The 23,525-nt window shown below is 54.1% G+C and overlaps 1 protein-coding gene and 1 non-coding gene across 2 annotated transcripts; both read left to right on the forward strand.

Annotated features, from left to right (window-relative positions):
- The first annotated feature begins 1,223 nt into the window (after window positions 1-1,223).
- MUL1 (mitochondrial E3 ubiquitin protein ligase 1) lies at window positions 1,224-10,253 on the forward strand. The gene is made up of 4 exons (XM_035019611.1): window positions 1,224-1,450; window positions 6,179-6,266; window positions 6,663-6,783; window positions 8,274-10,253. Exons 1-4 carry the CDS (start codon window positions 1,331-1,333, stop codon window positions 9,001-9,003), a joined length of 1,059 nt encoding a protein of 352 aa, XP_034875502.1. The 5' UTR covers window positions 1,224-1,330; the 3' UTR covers window positions 9,004-10,253.
- An 8,237-nt stretch (window positions 10,254-18,490) lies between these two features.
- Window positions 18,491-18,634, forward strand: LOC118020531. The gene has a single exon (XR_004681939.1). It is a non-coding gene; the product is annotated as a U4 spliceosomal RNA (small nuclear RNA).
- Window positions 18,635-23,525: the final 4,891 nt, after the last annotated feature.

Raw genomic sequence — 23,525 nt, forward strand, 5'->3', positions numbered from 1 at the left:
CATTGCCTAATTGTTCTCTATAAAGAATGTCCGGTTTCACACCCATCAGCAATATATGGGAGATGGGAGTCTGTCCATGCACCGTTGCCAACACGATGTGTTACTAACTTTCAGACAAGTTCCATTAAAAAAAAAAATTAGATTTAATTTTGAGTGTGTGTGTGTGTGTGTGTAACAAATTCATGATCACCTCTTGGGTTGAAAATCATCAAAAGTATCTGGGGGTGTTAACAATCTGGAGATTCTGACCCCAGGTTCACAGAAAAGTAAAGAGGTTTTACTTTTGTGAAGCAATTTACAGATTTTAGATGTATTTTACATGCATTGATTTTGACCAATGGGTACATTCATACACTTCCAAGAATTTAAAGCATAACCGGGAGGAGCCAACTTGATGAACACTTTGATGTTTCGGGTAAGATTTTGGGTATCTTCTGATGATTTCAGTAAGGAGATTACTAAAGAGGTCAGAAGATAGTGTGAAATCTGCTCCATAGTCGTGTTATGAGGATTAAATAGGATGTCTGCAAAACTTTCGTCACAATACCTGATACATAATAGGCACTCAATAAAGTAGCGGTAGTTATTACCTAATAAACAATAGGCTGTTTATATGCGTTGATGACAGATTAAGGGGCTATTTGGGTGATAAAATCTGCCCTTTTGGCAGTAAGGGCTCTGGCGCCCGATAAATTCCTCTCTAGCACTCATGAGCAGTGTGACTTTGAGCACATCCCCTAACCTCCCCGGCCTCAGTTTTCACATCTGGAAAGTGGAAGAATAAAACCCAAGGCTCAAGGTTTGCCCTGAGCTTAAATGTGCAATACTCCGAAGTGCTTGCTACACACTAGTTCTCTTCTTTCCTCCCAATCTACTGATTGGAGCCATCAAGAACCCATAGAAAAACCCGATAACCCCAGGAAACCAGAGGGATCGAGACCAGGGCGACACGAGCGTGTTCATCACCGCCGGGGGGCCGCGCGTCCAAGGGCAAAGGGTCACAAGCGACGCGCGACCTCTGACTTTCCCCTCCCCACCCCACCCCACCCCTCCGCTCCCCTTCCCTTCCCTTCCCCTCGGCGAGGAAGACCCCGCCCCTGTGGGGGCGGTCGCCCCCGGGCGATCACCCCGGCAACGCCGTCTTCCGGTCCGCTCGGCCCCGCCCACTTCCGGCCCCGGCGCGGCGCGCTTGCGCAGGGCGACCGGGAGCAGGCCTCCGGAAGGGCGGCGTGGGGGTGCGGTCCCGGGCGGAGGGCGGAGGGCGGCGGAGCGCGGGGGACGCGCGGCCTGGCTTCGGCGTCGCTGCCGGCGCTCAGGGCTCCGCGCAGCCATGGAGAGCGGAGGGCGGCCCTCGCTGGGCCAGTTCATCCTCCTGGGCACCAGCTCGGTCGTCACCGCCGTCCTGTATTCCGTGTACCGGCAGAAGGCCCAGGTCGCCCAAGAGCTCAAGGTCAGTGCTGGAGCCAGCCTGGCCTCAGTCGGCTCAGCCCTGCCCCCGGTACTGGTGAGCCCGGGTTCGCCTCGGGCTGCTCCAGCGTCGGAAACTGCCCCAAAGGGGAAACCGGCCCTTGAGGGGTGTCGCCCCCGAGTCACGGGAGGAACTAGGATCAGAATTCGGGTCTCGTGATAACCGCTGCACTTGCCCTTTTCTCCTCAGCCGCTCTCATTACTCAGAATCTCGACCTGATTGATTCCTTTATTCGACAAATACGAAGGGCCGCCTGCTCTGCTCCAGGCACGGGCTGTCGCATGGGTGGAAGAGACAAAAGTCCCTGCCCTCATGGAGATTCCGTTCTGGTACAGGCAACCAGGCAATAAACACGTACCTCGGATGGTCTGGCAGATGGGGAGAAAAATACTACGGAATCATGCGGGGAAGAGAGGAAATGCAGTGGTGTGCTATTTTAAATAAGGTGACATTTAACAGAGCCCAGGAGGAGGTGAGGGAGACCGCGCAGGTGTCTAGGGGAAGAACAGTTCAGATGGAGGGAACAGCCAGTGCAGGAACCCTAGACTTTGCCCATTTTTGTAACCACTCACTTCTTGCTTCTACAGACTCTTCCTTTTTAATATCTTAGTTATTTTAAAAATAACGCTTGGGGCGCCTGGGTGGCTCAGTCGTTAAGCGTCTGCCTTCTGCTCAGGTCATGATCCCAGGGTCCTGGGATCCAGCCCCGCATCGGGCTCCCTGCTCGGCGGGAAGCCTGCTTCTCCCTCTCCCGCTCCCCCTGCTTGTGTTCCCTCTCTCACTGTGTCTCTCTCTATCAAATATATAAAATCTTTAAAAAAAAAAACAAAACAAAAAACTTGCTTTCTTAGACTGCCCTTTACAGCTTAGCACATTCTCATCCACAATAATTTTTTTTTAAAGATTTTATTTATTTATTTGACAGAGACACAGCGAGAGCGGGAACACAAGCAGGGGGAGTGGGAGAGGGAGAAGCAGGCTTCCCGCAGAGCAGGGAGCCCGATGCGGGGCTCGATCCCGGGACCCTGGGACCATGACCTGAGCCGAGGGCAGACGCTTAACAGCTGAGACACCCAGGCGCCCCCTTCACAATGATTTTTTGAGGTGGGGAAAATGACAATCATCTCCAGATTGCAAACCAGGAAATTGAGACTCAGAGCAAAGGTCTTACAGCTCCTTGGGTTGGAACTTAAGTCTTTTGATTCCAAGTGTAGGATTTTTTTTCTTTTTTTCTTTTCCCTGATTGACCACATTGCTTTATTGTGAATGTCTGACTGGCCCATGAGAGATGGACCTCTTTAGGTCAGAGACAGGGTCTTATTTATCCTTTTTTTCCCCCTTCCCCCTTCTAGGTTCTTATTCAGTGCTTGACAAGTGGTAGATGCTCAGTAAATGTGGATTCCTTTTGGCTGAAAGGTCACAATACCACAGTTAGGGCTTCACTTGACATGTATTTGAAGGATTCCTAAACCTGACTTAGTTCATTGTCATCATATTGTTTTCAGTAAGGGCTTAGGAACCAGTGTGTGAAGTCCCTGCCATGGAGGGGAGTTTGGGAATCCATCCGGAATGAACCAGGTTGCCAGGCAGTTGTTATTTGTGGTGCAAGTGGTGTCCTAGTAAGATTCCAGCTGCCCAGTTGTTTGTCTGATTATAAATAAGCGAGTTATGCTGAAGTCATTGGCTAGAAGTATAACTGATACTTCACTTTCTGACTCTGAAAGTCTGAAATCAGGTTGGCACCAGGCTGGCCCAATATGGGACCTTTGAAGCAGTGAACTCTTCAGGATCCATTTTTGGGTGGCCTTAAAAGTTTTGCCAGTTTCCAAATGAGGATGAAATGGCCCCTTTCTGGAAAGAGTTGGGATTTCTAATATTTTATTTTATTTATTTATTTATTTTTTAAAGATTTTATTTATTTATTTGAGAGAGAGAGAATGAGAGAGAGCACATGAGCGGGGGGAGGTTCAGAGGGAGAAGCAGACTCCCTGCCGAGCAGGTAGCCCGATGCGGGACTCGATCCCAGGACTCCAGGATCATGACCTGAGCCGAAGGCAGTCGCTTAACCAACTGAGCCACCCAGGCGCCCTCTAATATTTTAGATTCAGTTTTCTTGATCAGATTACAAAACGTCCAGACTAGGTTTGAGTCTTATCCTTGTGTAGCTCTCCTAGTGCTGGGAATGCATATTTATTGCTTACCTACATGTGCCAGCCCCTGGGCTAGATTCCTTCCCACGTTATGCATCATTTATTTTTTATTTTTATTTTTTAAGATTTTATTTATTTGAGAGAGAGAGATAGCAAGAGAGAGCACGGGCAGCGGGGAGAGGGAGAAGCAGGCTCCCTGCTCAGCAGGGAGCCCGATGTGGGGCTCCATCCTAGGACCCTGGGATCATGACCTGAACTGAAGGCAGACGCTTAACTGACTGAACCACCCAGGTGCCCTCCCATCGTTTAATAAACATAAAAATCCAGTGGCAGTTTTCTGTCCATTTTCTACAGCTCTGGAAACAGACTCAGGTAAATTAAGTTGCTCAAAGTCACAATGGATGCACTGAAGCTTGATTCAACCTCAGGTCTTTCTGACCATATTCCCTCTGCCCTTTAAAAAAATTCTAACTGGCTTTCCTGTGGTGGATACTCTACCAGCTGTGTGACTTGGAGCAAAGCACTTCACCTCTCTGAGCCTCAGTTTCCTGATCTGTAATTGGGGATAATAATGTCTTCTGTATAGGGACAGTAGGAGCATTACATGGATTTATGCTTTTAAAGTGTTTAGCATAGTCCCTGGTATATACACTTGACCTTTGAACAACATGGGTTTGAACTGTGTGGGTCTACTTACACGCAGATTTTTTTTTTCAATAAATACAGTACTATGAATGTATTTTCTCTCATGATTTTTATTTTTATTTTTTTTTAAGATTTTATTTATTTTTTGACAGAGAGACAGAGAGGGAACACAAGCAGGGGGAGTGGGAGAGAGAGAAGCAGGCTTCCCGCGGAGCAGGGAGCCCGATGTGGGGCTTGATCCCAGGACCCTGGGATCATGACCTGAGCCGAAGGCAGACGCTTAACGACTGAGCCACCCAGGCGCCCCTTTCATGATTTTTTTTTTTTTAAAGATTTTATTTATTTATTTGATAGAGACACAGCGAGAGAGGGAACACAAGCAGGGGGAGGGGAGGAGGGAGAAGCAGGCTCCCCGCAGAACAGCCCGATGTGGGACTCGGTCCCGGGACTCCAGGATCATGACCTGAGCCGAAGGCAGTCGCTTAACCGACTGAGCCACCCAGGCGCCCTCTCTCATGATTTTTAAAAAGTATTTTCTTCTCTCTAGCTTGCTGTATTATAGGAACACAGCATATAATACATATAACCTACAAAGTATGTGTTGATTGACTGCTTATGTTATCAGTAAGGCTTCTGGTCAACGATAGGCTATGAGTAGTGAAGTTTTGGGAGAGTCAGAGTTATATGCAGATTATCGACTGCGTGGCGGGTCAGCGCCCCTCACCCCTGCATTGTTCAAGGGCCAGTTGTAGTCTAAGTGATTATCCATTCACTTAACTTACTCATCAAATACGTATTGAGTGCCTGCTATGGGTCAGGCACTGTTCTCGGCACCAGGGGGACAGCAGTGAACAAGACAGGCAAGGTCCGAGCTGTCCTCGAGTTTAACAGTCCAGGGGAGGGGGACAGAACGAAGGAGTCAATAGACTCCTAGTTGCTGGGCTGTTACTTGTACTATCCTCACAGTGTAGGTGGTTCATAAGTTCGGATTGACCTGGCTCCTGTCATTTACTGTGCAGCACTAGCTTCAACTTTGGGTGACCTCAGTGACCTAGAGTACCCATCCCTCCTCACCCCTTGAGGGCTTACGTACCCGGCATCCTTCAGATTTGTTGATGGCAATTCCCTGCAAGTGGGAAGTGTCCTTGATTCGTCCCTGAATCCCCAGTGCCCAGCCCAGTGCCTGGCACATGGATGCTCAGGAACTGGGCATTGGTTTTATTAATCTTCTCTTTATTTTTAATGCAGCAGTGCCAGGCTGCTTGGTCCCCATGCAGGGGGGGAGCTGAATTGGAGGGGGTGGCAGGAGGAGGGGGGTGGTGGCAGCTGTCACCATGGTCTCCTGCTTGTCAGAGGCTGGAAGGATGAACTGGAAAGTAGGAGAATCGTGCCAGCGAACAGAGCCTTGCCCCCCCACGGCGAAGGCAGCCCTGTACCGTCCCGTGTACTACAGAGCGTGGATTGCCCCCGGCACGCTGAGAGCAACGCTTACGCTTGCCCGAGCCCCTGCCATGTCCTGGGCACCGGCTTAGGTACTTTCCACAGAAGCCCTCTAATGCGTGGTTCTGTGTTGTCAAGAAGATTAAATTATGTTCAGTCTGTGGCATGAAAACGGACAAGGACCTTTCGTATTTTCACTAAAAAAAGTTAAAATGAAGAGGAGGGTATGTTTCTGTTAACTGGGGAAAGAATGTCGCTGGCACCCCCATTCGCAGGGTGGCAGATGCCTGGTTATGTGGTGAAACTTCTGGGGCACAGCTTGGGAATGTGATTCTCCATAACCTCCTTCCTGCCTGATTTCCTCATTCTCTTTTCATTACATAAAAAAAGTAAATCGTCTTTTTCTTGTTGGGCCTGTAAGTGCGGTAGAACATGCAGTAGTCAGCAGCCAGTTGAATGTGTTGTTTGCATTTAGGGAGCTAAAAGAATCCACTTGGGTGAAGACTTAAAGAACATTCTCTCAGAAGCCCCAGGAAAATGTGTGCCTTATGCTGTTATTGAAGGTATGTTTATTTATTGGCAAAATTAAAAATTTCCTCTTCTCGAAGTTTAATAAAAATCTTCTTGGCTGATATTAAGGGCCTTTTGTATGGGGCAGCGTTCCAGAACTAGGACCTTGGGGTCAGAAAGACCTGGGTTATTGCTGTGTGATCCTGGCGCAATCACCCAACCTTTCTGAACCTCCCTTACCCCATCTGAACAAGAATTGCAACCTTTCAGGGTAGTTGGAAAGCTGAAATGATGTAAAGTGCTTAGCAGAGTGCTGACAAAACAACTTACCGTGATGTCATTTGCATCATTTTGATTAATTCAACTCAAACTAAAAACAACATTTAAATCACCTTGAAAGGAAAGGGCAGAACAGTTCTTCAGAAGTAAAATAATTTGTTTCCGTTTAGGGGCTGTTCGATCTGTTAAAGAAACGCTTAACAGCCAGTTCGTGGAAAATTGCAAGGGTGTGATTCAGCGGCTGACACTGCAGGAGCACAAGATGGTGTGGAATCGGACAACCCACCTCTGGTACATATCCTTTCTCCCCTGGCCAAGCCTCCCAGTCGGTCAGCTCACATGCTGGTGTCCTGGGTACTGTTCCCATGTCTTCCAGTTCCCCTGAGACAAGGCCTAGTCCAGTTTCTTCATGCTGACGGTATTCTTGCGGGAGAACGGTTTTTCCAGCCAGTCCTAGTGGGTTTTTGTTTTGTATTTTGTATTTTTTATTGTGGTAAGAATGCTTCACATGAGATCAACCACCCCCCCCCCCGCTGTTTTTTTAAAGATTTTATTTATTTATTTGAGAGAGACTGAGCATGAGCAGGGGGGGCGGTGGGGGAGAGGGCAGTAAGGAAGGGCAGAAGGAGAGGGAGAAGCAGACTCCCCACTGAGCAGGGAGCCCGACGCTGGACTCGATCCCAGGACCCCAGGATTATGACCTGAGCCAAAGACAGACGCTTAACTGACTGAGCCACCCAGGCGCCCCATGAGATCTACCCTTTTAACAATACTAGAGCATGTAGTACTGTAGGCTACAGGCACTAAGTTGTACAGCACATCTCTAGAATGTATTCATCTTGTATAACTGACACTTTATACCCACTGAACAGCAGCTCCCATTGTCTTCTCTCCCAGTCCATGGCAACCACCATTCTGCTCTCTGTCTCCATGAGTATGACTTCTATTTTCTTTCTTTCTTTTTTTTTTTTTTGAGAGAGAAAGAGAGAACATGTGTGCATACGCATGTGAGCAGGGGGAGGGGCAGAGGGGAAGGGAGAGAAGGAATCTTAAGCAGGCTCCACGCTCAGCACGGAGCACAACATGGGGCTCGATCTCACGACCCTGAGATCATGACCTGAGCCAAAATCAGGAGTCCGACACTTAACCAACTGAGCCACCCAGGTGCTCCTGAGTGTGACTGTTTTAGGTCCCTCATGTAAGTATTTGTTTTTCTGTGCAGTGGCTTGGTTCTCTTAGCATAATGTCCCCCAGGCTCATCCCTGTTGTCACTGTCACATATGGCAGAGTTTCCCTCCTTTTTATGGCTGAATAATGTCTGCGTGTGTATCACATTTTCTTTCTCCACTCATCTGCTGATGGGCATCTAGGTTGTTTCCATGTCTTGGTTCTTGTGAATAACGCTGCGGTGAACACAGGAGTGCAGATACCTCTTTGAGACCCTGATCGCACTTCTTTGGGACGTATACCCCGAGAAGTGGGATTGCCAGATCATACGGTAGTTCCGTTTTTCATTTCTTAAGGAACTGGATATTTATTTGAAAGTGGCAAAGAGAGGTAAACGGTGGAGCTGATCTAGGACAGTGCTTATTGCCCACTGATACGGCCCGAGAACCTCAAAAACGGAGCCTCCCTATCATGAGGCACTAGGATAGCAGTGATTTGTGCGTATTCTTCCAGCTCGTTCGGACTTTATCCTGTCCTGGCATTTAGGCCATCCCCTCTCTGCCTGGGCGAGAGGTGTTTGCTGTCCTCTTTTATCTTGGGTTCTCTCGTTTTAGGAATGACTGCTCAAAGATCATTCACCAGAGGACCAACACAGTGCCCTTCGACCTGGTCCCCCACGAGGACAGCGTGGCCGTGGCCGTGCGAGTGCTGAAGCCGCTGGACTCCCACGATCTGGGCCTGGAGACCGTGTACGAGAAGTTCCACCCCTCCGTCCAGTCCTTCACCGACGTCATCGGCCACTACATCAGCGGCGAGCGGCCCAAAGGCATCCAGGAGACAGAGGAGATGCTGAAGGTGGGCGCCACGCTCACGGGCGTGGGCGAGCTGGTTCTGGACAGCAGCTCCATGCGCCTGCAGCCCCCCAAGCAGGGCATGCGGTACTACCTCAGCAGCCAGGACTTCGACGGCCTGCTGCAGAGGCAGGAGGCCAGCGTCCGACTCTGGAAGGTCCTGACGCTGGTCTTCGGCTTCGCCAGCTGCGCCGCCCTCTGCTTCATCCTCCGCAAGCGCTACCTGCAGCGACAGGAGAGGCAGCGCCTCAGGCAGATGGAGAAGGAGTTCCAGGAGCATGAGGCCCGGCTGCTGAGCGGCGCCAAGCCCGAGGACAGGGAGAGTCTGAAGAGCGCCTGTGTCGTGTGTCTGAGCAGCTTCAAGTCCTGCGTCTTCCTGGAGTGCGGGCACGTGTGTTCCTGCACCGAGTGCTACCGCGCCCTGCCCGAGCCCAAGCGCTGCCCCGTCTGCAGACAGGAGATCGCCCGGGTGATTCCCTTGTACAACAGCTAACGGGCGGAGGGCTGCACGGCGGGCGGTGAGGGGCCCCCAGCCCCCACCTCAGGAATTCGTGTCTTGAGGCCCAGCTGTCATCCCAGCTACGACTGAGGGAGGGGACTGGGGGAGCCATCCGGCCTCACAGCCCCAACACTAGGATGTTGCCTTGCCACCGCGAGAGGGGACTCTTCCGCCACGGGCTGAGACTCACGGCCCCACCCTGGGCTGGGTGTGGTGGCCTTGCCTTCCTGGAACCGGCGGAGTGTGTGTGTGTGTGTGTGTGTGTGTGAGTGAGACGGCACCTCATTGCTTGAGGGCCCAAGCCAGTGATCTCCAGCTCTTCTGGTCCTTTCTGGGGAATTGCTGGTTCCTGTGGTCTTGCACCTTGAGTGACTCAGCCAGCAGGGAGGCGAAGTCAGGCTCTGGGTGTGGTGTGTGCCCCACGGAGCTGTCTGAAGAGTCACCTCTGACGAGACTGTCACAGTCTGTCTTCCTTTTGCTTACACCCCAGGAAAAAGGCCAGGCTGGACGTGGGAACTGTGTCCCTTTCCCCTCACCTCCTTACCTCTTAATGTGGGCACATGTGTGTCGGGACAAAAGGGAGCGACGCCCGCCATCCGCCTTCCGCCTAAAAGCTGGGAACTCTGGTCAGCAGGCTGAAGGGCGGCCACTTGAGGGGACAGTCGGGCTGTCCTGTCGTCCCCAGTGGTGAAGGTGGCAGCTTGGCTGCAGCCCTCCTGGTGTCTCCGGGACCGGAGCGCACCGCTGGCCCTGGCTGGGAGCGCGAGAGGCCCGAGGCCCGAGGGCTGGCTCTGGCTTTCTCTGCCTGGGGTTGGCCCGAGAGGCCTCACCACCTGAACGAAGCAATAAGGCTGCTGTTGCCCCAGCCTCCTGGCCCCGTCAGCCTCCCTCCTGGGCTGTCACCGAGGCAAAGTCGCCAGCCAGCACCCTGAGCGCAGAGCCTCTTCCAGAGTCCCGCCTCCTCACATTGAGAAGTTAGCATCCCGTGGGTGGGGTCACATTGCCCCTTCCTGGGTTGCTGTTCACCCCCTCACGTGCCCCCCCCACCGAGTTTGTGGAAAGAAGTGGGGGAACCCCTTTCACCTCCTCCGACTAGTCGGAGGTCTCCTCTCTCCCTTCCCTGGCTTTGAATATTCATCCGCTGTCCTCTTTTGTGTGGGGGAGGTGGGTGCTCTCCGGGGGGCTGACACCCGTTCTATGCAGGGTCCTGTGTGGACAGCACAAATTAAACATGTTACAACCAAGTGTTAACCTGTTGCTTTGTCAATGAAAGTTTGGTGGTTTGGCTGAGGCTTGCGTGAAATGGGACTGAATCTCACTGCGGTGGAATGATCTAGAGACCTTGAAGCCTCTCTGTGTCTCTTCTTCTGGGCAAAGAGGTGCTTTGGGGCTCCTACAGGGCGTGTTCGGCAGTTTGGTGAGGCGGAGGCCTGGGGGTGGGCATCTTGGAGAGTAGCCTGTAGGTGGCCCTGGCCTCACGGACAAGTCCTGAGCAGAGGGGCAGTGACACGATGGGGCCGGGGTGGGATGCTGGGGGACAGCAGGGAGGAGATGAACATTTAGAGTATTGTACTATACGCTCTTCTGAGCTTTCATTTCAAGGTGAGCTGATCCTCACAAAACCTGCAGGCTCTCCTGGTCTCTGCATCTCAGAGAAGGAAATAACCCACGATGGGAAGTTCACTGGCCTGCAGCCTCCGGCTACTAGGTGGTGGATCTGAATTAAAACTCCAGGCTGTTCCAAAGCCCCTGACCCTCCTGCTCACGGGCAGTGACTAATTTCCTGTGTGTACAGGACTACCCCACAGGATCCTCGCTCCCGAGTTCATGGAGAGGGCCCACTGTGGAACAGGCGGAGGTGAGAAGCCACGTGCCAGTACTGAGTCCGGTCTGGTGAGGCAGAAAGAGCTTGGGGGCTGGGCAGGGTGAGGGGGCGCCCAATCACCTTGAAAGCACCTGCCCCTTTTTCCTTGTCCTTCAGCCCTGACTTTGTCAGAAGGTCCAGCTTTTATTTATTTTTATTTTTATTTTTTTTAAAGATTTTTATTTCTTAAGAGAGAGCATAAATGGGGGGGAGGCAGAGGGAAGAGGGACAAGCAGACTCCATGCCAAGCAGCGAGCCTGACGCGGGCCTCCAACCCAGGACCCTGAGAAGATCACGACCTGAGCCGAAGTCAGACGCTTGACTGACTGAGCCACCCAGGCGCTCCGGTCCAGCTTCCAGTAGAGGATGAATGAACCGCCTGTGGCCGGTGTATGTGGCCATCTATGGAGAGTTCAGCCCTCGGCACAGATTTCGTGAGTAAGTCTGAAAAGGGAAGGCCACCTGCTCTACCCCAGCCCCACTCAGATCTGGGCGGACCAAATCTGCCTCGACTGTTCTCCAAGCCGAACCTAGGGGAGACAGCCGCAGCACCCGGTCCCCGCCTTAGGAAGTGACAGCTCATCGGGAACAGGAACACTCATGTACCCAGGTTTTGGATTTGAGGTCCCTGCTCAGTCCTAGCCCAGGTGGGGCTGACACTGTCTCAGCTTCCTGCCCCTGTGGCAGTTCCCACCTTCCATTTTGGGAGCCCCGTCTCCAGGAGGGCTGAACGGGACCTACCTGGGACAGACAGGGCCCAGGCTGGGGAGTGGGGAGTGACAGGGAGGGGAGGACCATAGGACGTTAGTGCCGAACCAACCTTGGGATAGTTGTGAGTTTTCAGTTCTTTGCTAACTCAACCCCTGTGCTCAGTCACTTTAATCCTAGACAGACACCTTCAGGAGGAGTCCTCTTGAATATCTGCTCCTGGTGTCTTGAATGTCTGCTAGGCACATTATGTGCATTAATGCGGGGGGCAGGGGGGTCCTACAGAGTGGACATTGTTATCCCCACCTTACAAGTGAGGCTCAGAAGGGCTCTGTGTTTGCCTCCAGCCACACATCATTGTGAGCCAGCCCGTGTTAGGTTCCTTACAGGCAGCATTCCTGAGACTTAGGGCAAGCAAGCGGGGGAGACCGTATTACCCCAATTTGCAGGTTATGTGATGTGCTCAAGGCTACCAAGGTCTGACTAGAATGCCTCCACCTTTTGTCTTTTATCACTTTAGGCCTGAGAGGGGAAGGAAAGTCATCCAACAGACCACTGCGTGTTGCAGACCCAGTGTTTTCCTTGCCAGTCACACCCTAGGTACATATCACAGGGAGAGGCTTTGACGTTTCCCTAGCTTATCTTGATGGAACAGAAGCCGAGAGGCAGGTCTTTGGAATCCTAACTCATTCAGAATTATGATAGAAAATTCAAGAAGCAACAATATGTGGAACATTTAAAAAGCAAACAACAACATGACAAACTTGGCCAATCTGGCACCCTTTATGACCCCGGTCCCAGGCCATGAAAATCCCAACTGGACGATGGGTCTGAGGCTGATGATCCCGCAGGGCCTCTGGAATGCTCAGAGGAAGAGCCGGTCATGTTCACTGATGGGCATTTATTCATCTAACAAACATTTGCTAAATGTATATTTAGCAATCTCTGTGCCTGGAGTTGCAAAATGAATAAGACGCAGTCTCTGCCCTTGCAGGGCTCAGAGTTGTCTTAATATACCCTCATTATTCGAAAGGCAGTAAACCGTACTGGCCAGGTGTGATGACCCTCAGTTGTTGGGCATATTTGCTGTTCACAGAATAGTGTAGCTGGGATGAGCCTTTGAAACTGACCTGGTTAGAGCAGATTCCCATTCAAAATAAACCGACAAAGGGCAGTCCAGCGTTGCAGAAGGGGAGCCAAGCAGAGAAGACGTACCCCACAGAGCCTACAATGACCTACTGGAAACACCAACCTGACCGTGTCCCTCCTCTGCTTGAAACACTTCCACAGGCCCCCTGTCATCTCCAGGCCCAGGCCCTGACTCTGCCCAGGCATCTGAAGGCCTGCGTAACCCAGCCCAGCTGTCCAAGCCTCTCCGCATCCCTCCGTCCCACGCTTGTGGCTCCTGTCGCACAGTCAGTGAGGTTCCTGAGACATGCCATGCTGAGTCCTGCCCCTGGCATCCTGGCTCTTCACCTTGCTAACGTCTACTTACCTTTCAAAAGCAGCTTTAGGTGGTGTCCGCTCCATTCCTAGGTGCCTTGGAGGGGTTAGGTGCCCCTCCCCTGAGATTCCATAATACAGTCTTCTCAGTCCTGCCCTTAACCGGATTGCTCCTGTCTTGGGCAGGACCTGCCTGCATCTTATTTTTTCTCGGGTCGTCACTATACACTAGTTAGAGCTAACATTAGGGCTTGTTCTTTGCTGGGTACTGACTAAGTGCTCTCCATGATTCATGTCATTTAATCTGCACCCTGAGTTACATGTTTGTATTATTCTTCCTTTAAAGAGAAGGAAACCGGGGCGCCTGGGGGGCTCAGTTGGTTAAGCGTCTGCCTTCGGCTCAGGTCCTGATCCCAGGGTCCTGGGATTGAGCCTCACATCGGGCTCCCTGCTCAGCAGGGAGCCTGCTTCTCTCTCTCCCCCTCCGCCCCGCTCGTGCTTTCTCTTTCTCTCAAATGGATAAAATCTCCATAGATAGATGATAGATAGATAGATAGATAGATAGATAGATAGATAGATAGATGATAGAAGGAAACCAAGGCCCAGAGTGGTCAGGTATCTTGCTAAGCTCACAAGAGAGTCAAGATTTAAGCCCACGGCAGTCTGACTCCAAGCCCAAGAGCTCAAGCAGTGAATGTCCGTGGAATGGGCAAGTTGACTAGCGAGTGAACTAGACATGGGGTAAGCAGTCCTGAGAAGCTGCCTGTGGGAGTCGGTTACTGGACCAGAGATGAGGGCCATGACCTGGTTGTAGGAGTGAGGGAAGGGCCTCAAGCCAATGTGGATAAACTGTATGAGAGGAACATTTGTGCAGCGAGCTGACCAGAGTGTCGACTCCTAATCGCACAGGAAAGTTGGGATGATGTCATTGGGTGGTGGGAAATAGTCTGGACCGGCAGCCCAAAGGCTGGCCTGCTCTCAGGACCTGGCTCTGTTGCTGTGTGATCTTAATGGAGTGATTTGACCTCTCTGGGCCTCAGCTCTATCTATAAATGGAGCAAGTTGGATTCGAAGCCCTCCAAACCTCCAACGAGCTCTGACATTTTGCATGTCTAAGCGTGGGTGAGGGAGCCAGGAGGGCAGTGTGGAGGTCCTCTTTGGGGCTGCAAGTCTGACAGATGAGAGCCGGGCCCTCTTCGGGCTAGCTGCCTGCCACAGCTTCGGGACCACATTCCCCTAAAGCCAGGGAGATCAGTACATTTTCTAATTAGATAGTGTTAACTTATCAATTTTCAATGTGATAAGTTTCAATGTAAGATGTCCTGAATTGCTCCCTGGAGTTCTCATTACTCACTTCCCCTGCAGCTGCCTTATTGTTTTCCAGATGCCAGCCCAGGGACCTGGCATTTCCCTTCCCCAAGAGTGGGGCGCACGAGGCCCAGCAGTGACACCAGGCCTTGGTTAGAGGGGCTGACCGGGCGTGGGCGGGGGCCCTCCTCTCCTGCCCTTTACCCTCTGTCCTTGCCAGAGCGATTCCCTTCTGCGACGTTCCTCAAATTCAGATCCCTCCGGGATTGGGCCACGACTCTGGAGGGCCACAGCTGAACTCAACAAGCATTAATTAGGCACCGAGTGTGCCAGGCACCTTGGATCTGTAACCTGAATGTTCTCTAGGCTGGGGGGGAGGGAGGGACAAATGAGGTTGTATTAAAATTAATGTCCAAATTGCCCCAGCTGCAGGCCTCCCAGCCCCTCATCATCTTTCCTAGCACCTTGAAGGTGCTTCGTAGGGTGGAGCTTCTTACACGCTTGCAATAAGTTGGTCCATAGTCTATTTCTTCCTAGGCTTCCCCCCCTCTCCGCGCCGCAGGACTCTGCCTGGGATCCCTCCTACTGCTGCAGGCTCTGCTATGACCTCCAGGTGGCGCTGTGCCCCCATGGTTGAGGCCGGCTGGAGGCCTCAGGAGCAACCAAGGCGGTTCTTCCAAAGGTCTATGCAAATGTTCCCTCCCCTGAAGGGCGGGAACAGGCCTGGGAGGATCCCGAACTGCTGATCCCAGGTCCAGCGGGGCACAGCCTGGAAAGGGGAGAAGCAGGGATTTTTCTCTCTGGTTCCTTCCTTTCTCTGCCCAACTCACCAGGAAGCTGGGTGCAGATGTGAAAGTTTTGAGAAGCCCAGAAAATTCTGGGGGAAAAAAAATCCCCCATTTCTCCCCTGATAATTTCCCAGGCATTCACGTCTTTAAATATACTAACCATGATTTCTTTCAACAAAAACGAGATATGCATAATGCATCACATGTTCTTAAAATACTCAAATGACTTCATACTGGTAAAGGATGCTTAAAAAAATTGTATGGCATAGATTCTGATTCTCCGCACAAGAAGCGTTTTCTCAGCAGGAGAAAGAAAGAAGCTTCTCTCAGCCTGGCCTGCTGTCCTTGCTCTCATCTCCCTGTCCTGCCTTTGCCTTTTGCCCCCTCGTCCAAGTGCCCGGCTCCTCTGTCCCCTTCCCTGCTGCCTCTTGTCAATTACTTTCCTTGGCAGTCCTGTCTCTTATCTGCCCTGTTTGCCTCTTGCCTCCCAGTGTGTGTAAGAGTTTCTTCCTCTGCATGTGGATCTGTCCTCCTCCCTGAGGCTTTCTTAGACTCTCTGCTTCTGTCTGCTTCTGCTTCCGTGGGGCTGGCTCACCTCCCATCTTTCTCACCTGTGCCTGGCCCCTGCGCTTGCAGACCGGATCTCCTCCTTCCTCAGCCCCTGCCCAGGCCGGGCAGGATGGGGAGGGCTCTGTGACCATGCAGTGGCTGCTCCTCACTCTTCTCCCCTTCCTGTCACATAGGGAATTCCTTTCCTAGGGAGCAAGGGCCCTTCTGTCCAACCCTGGAGGGCTTTAGGTGGCGGGACTCACGGCGTGGAGCTGTCCCCATCAGTGACCCCACAGCACCTCATCTGATCCATACATCTCCCTTTGAGGCTGATCTGGTTACCCCCCTTTCAGAGCTGAGAGGAATTCTGGCTCAGAGAGGGAAGTGACGGCATCCACATCCGTGGAAATGGTGTAGGAAGGGGTGTAGGAAGGGGTGTAGCTGGGATTGGCACAGGTCTTCTGATTTACCCTCTTTTACTTGCTCTTCAGCAGATCCGGTAAACAGATCTGTGCTGGGAGACCTGGGGTCTTGATCCTGGTACTGTCTCTGCCGGGGCAGCTCATCTTCCCTGTTTGGGACCGGCTTTCCCCCTCCGTGGAGTGGGAAAGTACCTCTTCTCTGTCCTGCCATCCTTACCCGTCCTCAGGGACCTGAAATGACATCGCATCCAGGGGATGGGCAAGTGCTTGACTAACAGACAGTGGAGGTGGAAGCGTCCAGAGCGGTGCACAGCCCTTCAGCGGGCTCAGAAGTCAGTGGCCACATTCCTCTGCTCAGGCCTGAGCCACCACAGGTCTGACCCCAGGTCTGGGGGAGAGGCAGGAGTGAGGGCCTCTGGGCTTCAGATGTAAAATGTCCTTCTGTTGTCACAGGAGACTGGTGGGGAATGGCATTTGTAGGATCTAGTTCTGCCCTCTTTTTTAAGGGGCCACGGGGGTTCAGAGGTCCCCTGGGAACTGGGTACACAATTTCCTGCTTCTGAGAAAGAGAATCCATCTCTTTTATCAGATTTCCAAGGAGTCCCTGGCCTGCAAGAGGTCTGGACTCTTTAATCTACACCCCCTCCATATCTGTGGGTAGGCTGAGGTGTAGAGACTGGAAGAGGCTTGTCCCTGGTTTGGTGACTCCCAGGTGTCCTCAGGGAGGCACTGTCGCCCAACAGTTGGGAGCTCAGCCTCGAGTCAGACCAGCTGCCTCTCCTGGGCCATTCCTTGCAGCTCTGGCTTACCTCTCAACTTCCCTGGCTGCAGACCCTTACAGATGGTATAAGACAGATGACGGCCACTCCCAAGGTGATCATGAGTTGCCATTAGCATGATCCGGGGCCTGGTAAGCTCTTAGTAGTGACTGGGCAGAGGGAGTTTGGGATCAGAAGGTGGTGGTGGCCTTTTCTGAACTTGCTGGGGTCAGCTCCTTCTTTGTCCCCTTTAGCTCAGCTCATTGTTCTCGTGGGGCCAGGGGCTCTTTCATCAGTGGACTTTGGGCCTCTTGGGAGCTCTGGACAGACGAAGGCCGACATGTGGGTAAAGTATTCAGAGCCCAGGCTTCAGAGCCAGACCACAGTTCCCAGGCTCTTGGGCCTCCCCCGTGTGTCCACAGGGTTAAATGTGTACCTGCCCTTGTCTGCCCCTAGGGTCCTGAGGATGCACAAGACCACCATGGCGCCAGGCCTGTCTGAGGCCCTCTTTTTTCCCAGTCCGAGAGGGGCTATCGTTTTCCAGGGTGGCACAGAGCCCCAGCACCCCAGCCCCTGGGTCTGCTTTGGGGGCTGTAGGCAGAGCGGCTCTGGTAGAGTTCCGGGACCCCTCCCTCTCTCCCTCCTCCGTGTGAGGATGCGGAATGAGGAGGGTGGGGGAGAACACATTCAGGACACTACCGGTTATCCCCTTTTCATGTTCTGGTGACATCCGGCTCCTGAAATCCTCCCAGCTGTCCTCACCCTTCCTTAGGTTTTGCTGAAGAGCCTGTGGGACTCCTACCTTGTGGGCTGTGGGTACAATAAAAACTTAAAGGGACACCTGGGTGGCTCAGATGGTTAAGTGTCTGCCTTCGGCTCAGGTCATGATCTCAGGGTCCTGGGATCGAATCCCGCATCGGGCTCCCTGCTCAGCGGGAGCCTGCTTCTCCCTCTGCCTCTCTCTCTCTCTCTCTCTCTGTCTCTCATGAATAAATAAATAAAATCTTAAAAAAAAAAAACTTAAAAAATTACCCTCTGATCCTTTTATGTATTTTATTTATTTATTTATTTAAAGATTTTATTTATTTGCGCGAGAGAGAATGAGAGACAGAGAGCATGAGAGGGAGGAGGGTCACAGGGAGAAGCAGACTCCCTGCCGAGCAGGGAGCCCGATGTGGGACTCGATCCCGGGACTTCAGGATCATGACCTGAGCCGAAGGCAGTCGCTTAACCAACTGAGCCACCCAGGCGCCCCCTTTTATGTATTTTATCTGAAATACAGCAAACTTCCTTGTTGAGAAAAGCCCCTTTATTTTCTGACTAATCCTGGGTTGCTGCACTGCCTGCCCCCATACAGTTCTGGGTGGGCTGAGTAATGCAGCAGTAAGAGCAGGAAAAGCCCTCGGTCCAGCAAGCCCCGTCGTCGGGGCCCCAGTTTGCTGTCTGTAATGGGAGGAGACTGGACTAGATAAACTCTACGGGTGGTTTCCCACTGAGCAGTCTAGAGCTCTGGGCATTCTTTGGAGATCCTTCAGGGAATATGGGGGGACCCCCAAAGTGTGGGTCTTGAGCCCCTAGCTGCCCAGCAACTGGCCCTTTTCTATTTTTTATTTACTGAGGTTTCTTCTAAGATATTTCTGGAGCTTTGCGCAGTGGCAGTATTGTAGCCAATGAGGTTTATCCGAGGCGCGATTATTGCTAATAAGATACTTCTGGAAGAAAGGGTCTTGGTGATTAGACAGATGAAGGGAAGAAGCTAAGAGTCCTTGAGCTGTCCTGGGGGAAGTACAGTGCTGCCACAAAAGTCCTCAACACACATTTGCTGAAGGAGTGAGAGATGCATGAATTCTTCTCTTATTGTTCTTTTTTTTAAGATTTTATTTATTCATTTGAGACACAGAGAGAGAGAGAGAGAGAGAGCACGAGCAGGGAGAGAAGCAGAGGGAGAGGGAGAAGCAGGTTCCCCACTGAGCCAGGAGCCTGATGTGGGGCTCGATCCCAGGACCCTGGGATCACGACCTGAGCGGAAGGCAGACGCTTAACCGTCTGAGCCACCCAGGCGCCCTCTTATTGTTCTTTGATTCAAGGCCTAAACTGCGTCAGTGAGTTAACACACCTCTCTCTCACGGTGTGTGTCCATGCGTATGTGCGTGAGTGGGGAGGTGGGGGACAGAGGCCCTGCCTGGCTGCGCCCAGGTTCCGTCCACGAGCCGAGAGGGGTGGGGGTGATGCGGGATGGCATCCAGGCTTGGCTCAGAGTGGCGGTGCCCTGCTGGGAGGCCACTTAGCCTCTCTGGAGGTGACCAGCTGGCCACTGACCTCGGACAGTGTCCTGGCCTTCCCTGCTGACGGAAGGCTAGGGTCGGAGCCAGCCCTGCTGAGGCTCGGCATTCCCTGTCCTCCCCTCTGTGGCAGTGTACCTGGGGGGGTCCCACAGACGCACTCTTCTCTGAGTCTTGCCATCGCTCTCTGCTGCAGCTGCTCGTGCCTCAGTTTCCCGTCTGGGTAGGAGACAGGGGAAGGAAACAAAGGGAACCACTGTGTGCCAGGTTTTGTGCTGGGTACTGCTGGGGCTGGCTTTCCCTTTATCCCCCCAACCCTGGTGTAGGGCTCAGTGCACAGCAGGGACTTGCCAAGACCTAGTACTTCAACCGGGGGAATGTCTGTGCCCAAGGGGCTGTGGACGTGGTCCAGTCCTGTGGTCCCCAATTCTACGGAGTCTTAGGGTCCCGTGAAGGAGCTTTCGGATGAAGTTTGGGGGAAAGCCCCCCACTTTTGCCTCAAGGAGCTTTTGTCTACTTTAGATTTGGGAGAACTGGCTGATTTTGCAGCTGAAAAAAAAGATGTGATTTTCTTCAAGTTTCCTATTTTGTGATGTGGAGTCAGAGGCCTAGGGGCGAGAAGCAGCTTATTCAAGGCCACAAAGAGAGTCAATAGCTGAGGATGTGAACTATGTTCATCCAGGACTTACTGTGTACCAGGCATATGATGCTTGTATGATCTCTTTCCCTGGAACAAACCTGACCGAATAAGAATATTATTAGCTCCATTCGACAGATGAGAAAACTGAGGCACCATGAGGTGAAATAATCAGAGTTAGGAAATGCCACGTTAGGGATTTGAATGTGGCAGCTCCAGTGAAGGCTGCCCCCTCCTCCCCTGGGCTACTGCACTAGACCGTGTATCACCAGTCTTCCTTTCTGGGTAGTAGGGAGGGCAGCTTCCACTCCTGTCTTACTTGGTCTACTCCTCCATCTGGCCCTGGCATCCTCAACACAGCCCTAGGCATCTGGCTCGGAGCCAGCCCCTCAGCTTTAGAGGAGAACGCAGGGATCCCGAGGATGTGTCTGCATCCAGGTCTAGCACCCCGGAGATAAAGGGATGCCCCACTCAAGTCTGGACAGAAGGGAGGACTGAGTGCGGCCTTCATAACCGAGACAGCTGGGAGGGGTAGAGGTGCAGGAACGTCACACTGTTTCACGCTTGCTCTCGCAGAACTGCTGTGTGAACTTGGAGACACCAGTCACCCTTCAGGTACCTTATCTGTAAAATGGGCCTGACTGTCCCAGTCCTGCAGCTTCTAAAAGCTAAGGGAAGGCTCCAAGGAGGTAATAGTCATGGAAATGCTTTTCTGACTGTCCAGTGCCCCGTGTCTGGGGTGTGTGTGGGGGGGTGTTCTTCAGGAAGGGGGTGGGTACTGAGTTGGGAAGGTGCAATGCTTCCACCTTTAACCTTATTTGCAACAGGGCAAGGAAAACCTAAAAACTGATGGGGTGTAAAAGTCGGCTTCTCTTCTTCCTCTCGCTTGCTGTGTGTGCAGGTTTCCTCGGCCCTCCCGGGGCTGCGGTGCTCACCTCTGTACAGCGGGGACTGTGCTAGATGCTCAGTGTGTAAATTGCTTCATAACTCAGCGGCAAGGAGGGAACCGGGTGACTACAGTGGTCCCAGCCCTGCATGGAGTGTCCCCTATAAGGATCTGGAACCACAACTGGGAAGAGTGGCTTCTCCTGGCTCCATCACTAGCTTGTGACCTTGGCAAGTCACTTATCCCCTTTCTGCGAATATCAGTTAGAGGATGCAAGGTCTCCTCTTTCTACCTCAGAAGGTATTTATTTTGAGAAGCAAGGTCAATAATGGAGGTGAAATGCGTTGGGGGAAAAACAGAAAAGCAGGATACAAATGTAAGAGCTTCTTGTTGTAACTTGATCATCCTGCTTGTTATGCTTTTGTTTTCTCTTCCAGCATTTGGCCTGGTGCTAACCTCAAAGTAGACACTCTGCAGAGCCTTCATGAATGGGGCGGCTTGTGGAGGGAAGCAAAGGGAAACTGCAGACCTGCACTGACAAGCTGACAAGCGGGGGGATGTGGGGCAAGCCCCTGAGCCTCTCTCTCGGGGTCTCAGTTGCCCCCTTTGTCAATGAGGAGGTTGGGCTGGATCATCCCTTACGGATCCTCCCAGCTCTGATAGCTCTGAAGTGGGAATGAATGAAGTGCTAGTTTTCTTTCTCACTCATTAAGCACCAGGAGCCTGATTTCATTTTGTTTTGCTAAGAGTCCTGTGAGGCACCCAGGCAGCTAGCCAGCCACATGCCCCATTTTACAGCTGAGATTATGGAAGTTCAGAGAGGGGACACGACTTGTCCCAAGTCACACAGCTAGCCAATGACAGGATAGGGATTCAAACCCAGGCTTGACTCCCATTCCACACCCATCCCACGTGTCCCACTGTCTCTGTCTCCAGTTTCTCAGCCCCATCCTCCCCTCTCCCCCAGGTGCCTGGCCTCTGGGCAGGGGACCCTTTTGCATAGTTGGGGGAGAGGGCTGGGCTGGCTCCTCTCAGGTAGCCCCCCTCTACCAGATGTTATGTCACTAAAAAACCACACCCCTTTCCCTCCAGCCTGCCCCCACCCGGAGTTCTAGAATGAAGGGGAGAGTCACTAAGGATGGGACCAGGTGCAGGGGCAGCAACTGAGCCAGTTGAGACTTCACCCTAGCCCTGCCTTCAGCAGGTTCCACGACCCTGGGACGGTTGCCCCCCTGTCAGTGGTCAGCCTGGCTCTGCCGAGTGAAGGCGGTCTCCAGGGGGAGAGCAGGTGCTGTTGGCTCTGGGCGAGGATAATGAGCCCTCCTCACACACCTTGCCCCCTCAGAGTTACCATCTGCTTGGCAGATGCGCCTCCCAGGCCTCTGGGGCTGCCCCGGTCTCCCTCCTGGGACCGGGAGCTCGTTCCTTGCCACAGAAGCCACATTCTCTCCCCAGGGCTCGAGGCTGTTGCTGGCAGGGAGGTGCCCCAGGGCAGAAGGCTGCAGGCCCGGGGCGTCCCCGGAGGAGGAGGCGGCGGACGCCGAGAGCCGGGCATCCCGGGCGAGCCCGGCGTAATGAGGCGCTCCCCTCTCCTCCGGGAGGCGGGGCTGCCCCCCTCCCCCCTTCCGCCTCCACCCGGAGGCCCCTCGGGAGCCCGAGTCCTGAGCCTTGGCCGGGGAGCGGGGCCTTCCAGGGCGATCGCAGTGGGGGAAGGAGGGGGTGAGGCCCAAGGGGCCGGGCCCCGGGTGTGTGAAGTGGGGCGCCAGTGTGGTGGGGGAGGGGGCTCCCTGGTTTGAGGCCGGAGGGGGAGGCTGTGTCCTCAGGTCGCCTTCGCGTCCTCCGACCTTTGGCCCCAGCGTCCAGCCTCCGGGGAGACCGGCGTCCATCTGTCCTTCCCGGCGTGTGGTCTTTGGTCCGCTCCCCCCTCCTCGCCCCCGCTCCCCGCCCGCCCCGCCCCGCGGGAGGGCGAGCGGGCGGCGGGTCCGGCGCGCACCGGCTCGGGGCCGGGTAAACACCCCGCGGGAGGGGTGCGGGGGAAGGAGGCGCCCGGAGGCGGCCGGGGCGGGGCTCGCGGGGGGCCCCTGGGCGCCGGCGGGCCGGCGGGGGCCGGGGGCGGGGGCAGGAAGCGAGCCGCGGCCCGGGCCGGCCCGCGCGGCCCGGTGACGTCGCGCGGCTTCCAGGGATCTCTCCCCGCGGCCCCGGGTCCCCTCGTCCCCGCCCTCCTCCCGCCCTCCTCCCCGCGCCTCGCCTCCGCGCCGCGGCCGGCATTTCTCGCTCGCAGCTCGCTCGCGGGCGGGCTCCTCCGTCCCGGCCTCCTCCTCCGCGCGCTCCCACTCTCCGCCTTCCTTCCCCGACCCTCCTTCTCTCCCCGCCGGCCCCGGCCCCGCTCCTCTCCGCTCCTCCCTCGGCCGCAGCGAGCCGGACCCGTCGCTGCCTCCCCTTTCTTCTCTCCCTCCCCTCCGTCTCTCCCTGCCGGTCCCCCTGCCTCCCTCTCCCTTTCTCCTCCGTTTTTCTCGCCGTCTCCCTCCCGGTTTCTCTCTCCCCTCCCTCCCTCCCTCCGGGCATCCTCTCCCCTCCACCCCCGTGCCCTCCCTCCTCCCTCGCTCCCCTCCCCCTCCGCCCCTCGGCGCCCCGCCGCTCGCCGCTCCCCAGTCAGCCTCCCCGAAGCCGCGCCGCCGCCGCCGCCGCCCGCACTCGCCGCCGGCCCGGCCCGCCGGGCTCCCCGGGGTGCGCCCTCCTCGGCCCCGCGCCCCGCGGGCTCGCCGGGACCCCCCCCCCCCGCCCGCCGCCCCGCCCGGCCCGGCCCCCCCCCGGCGCCCGGGCGCGCCGAGGAGGTGAGAGCTGCGATCTCGGTGGTCGCCGCATCATTCA

The sequence above is a fragment of the Mirounga leonina genome, unplaced genomic scaffold, assembly GCF_011800145.1.
Source record: "Mirounga leonina isolate KUSES-001 unplaced genomic scaffold, KU_Mleo_1.0 Mir_173, whole genome shotgun sequence".
Lineage (NCBI taxonomy): Eukaryota > Metazoa > Chordata > Mammalia > Carnivora > Phocidae > Mirounga > Mirounga leonina.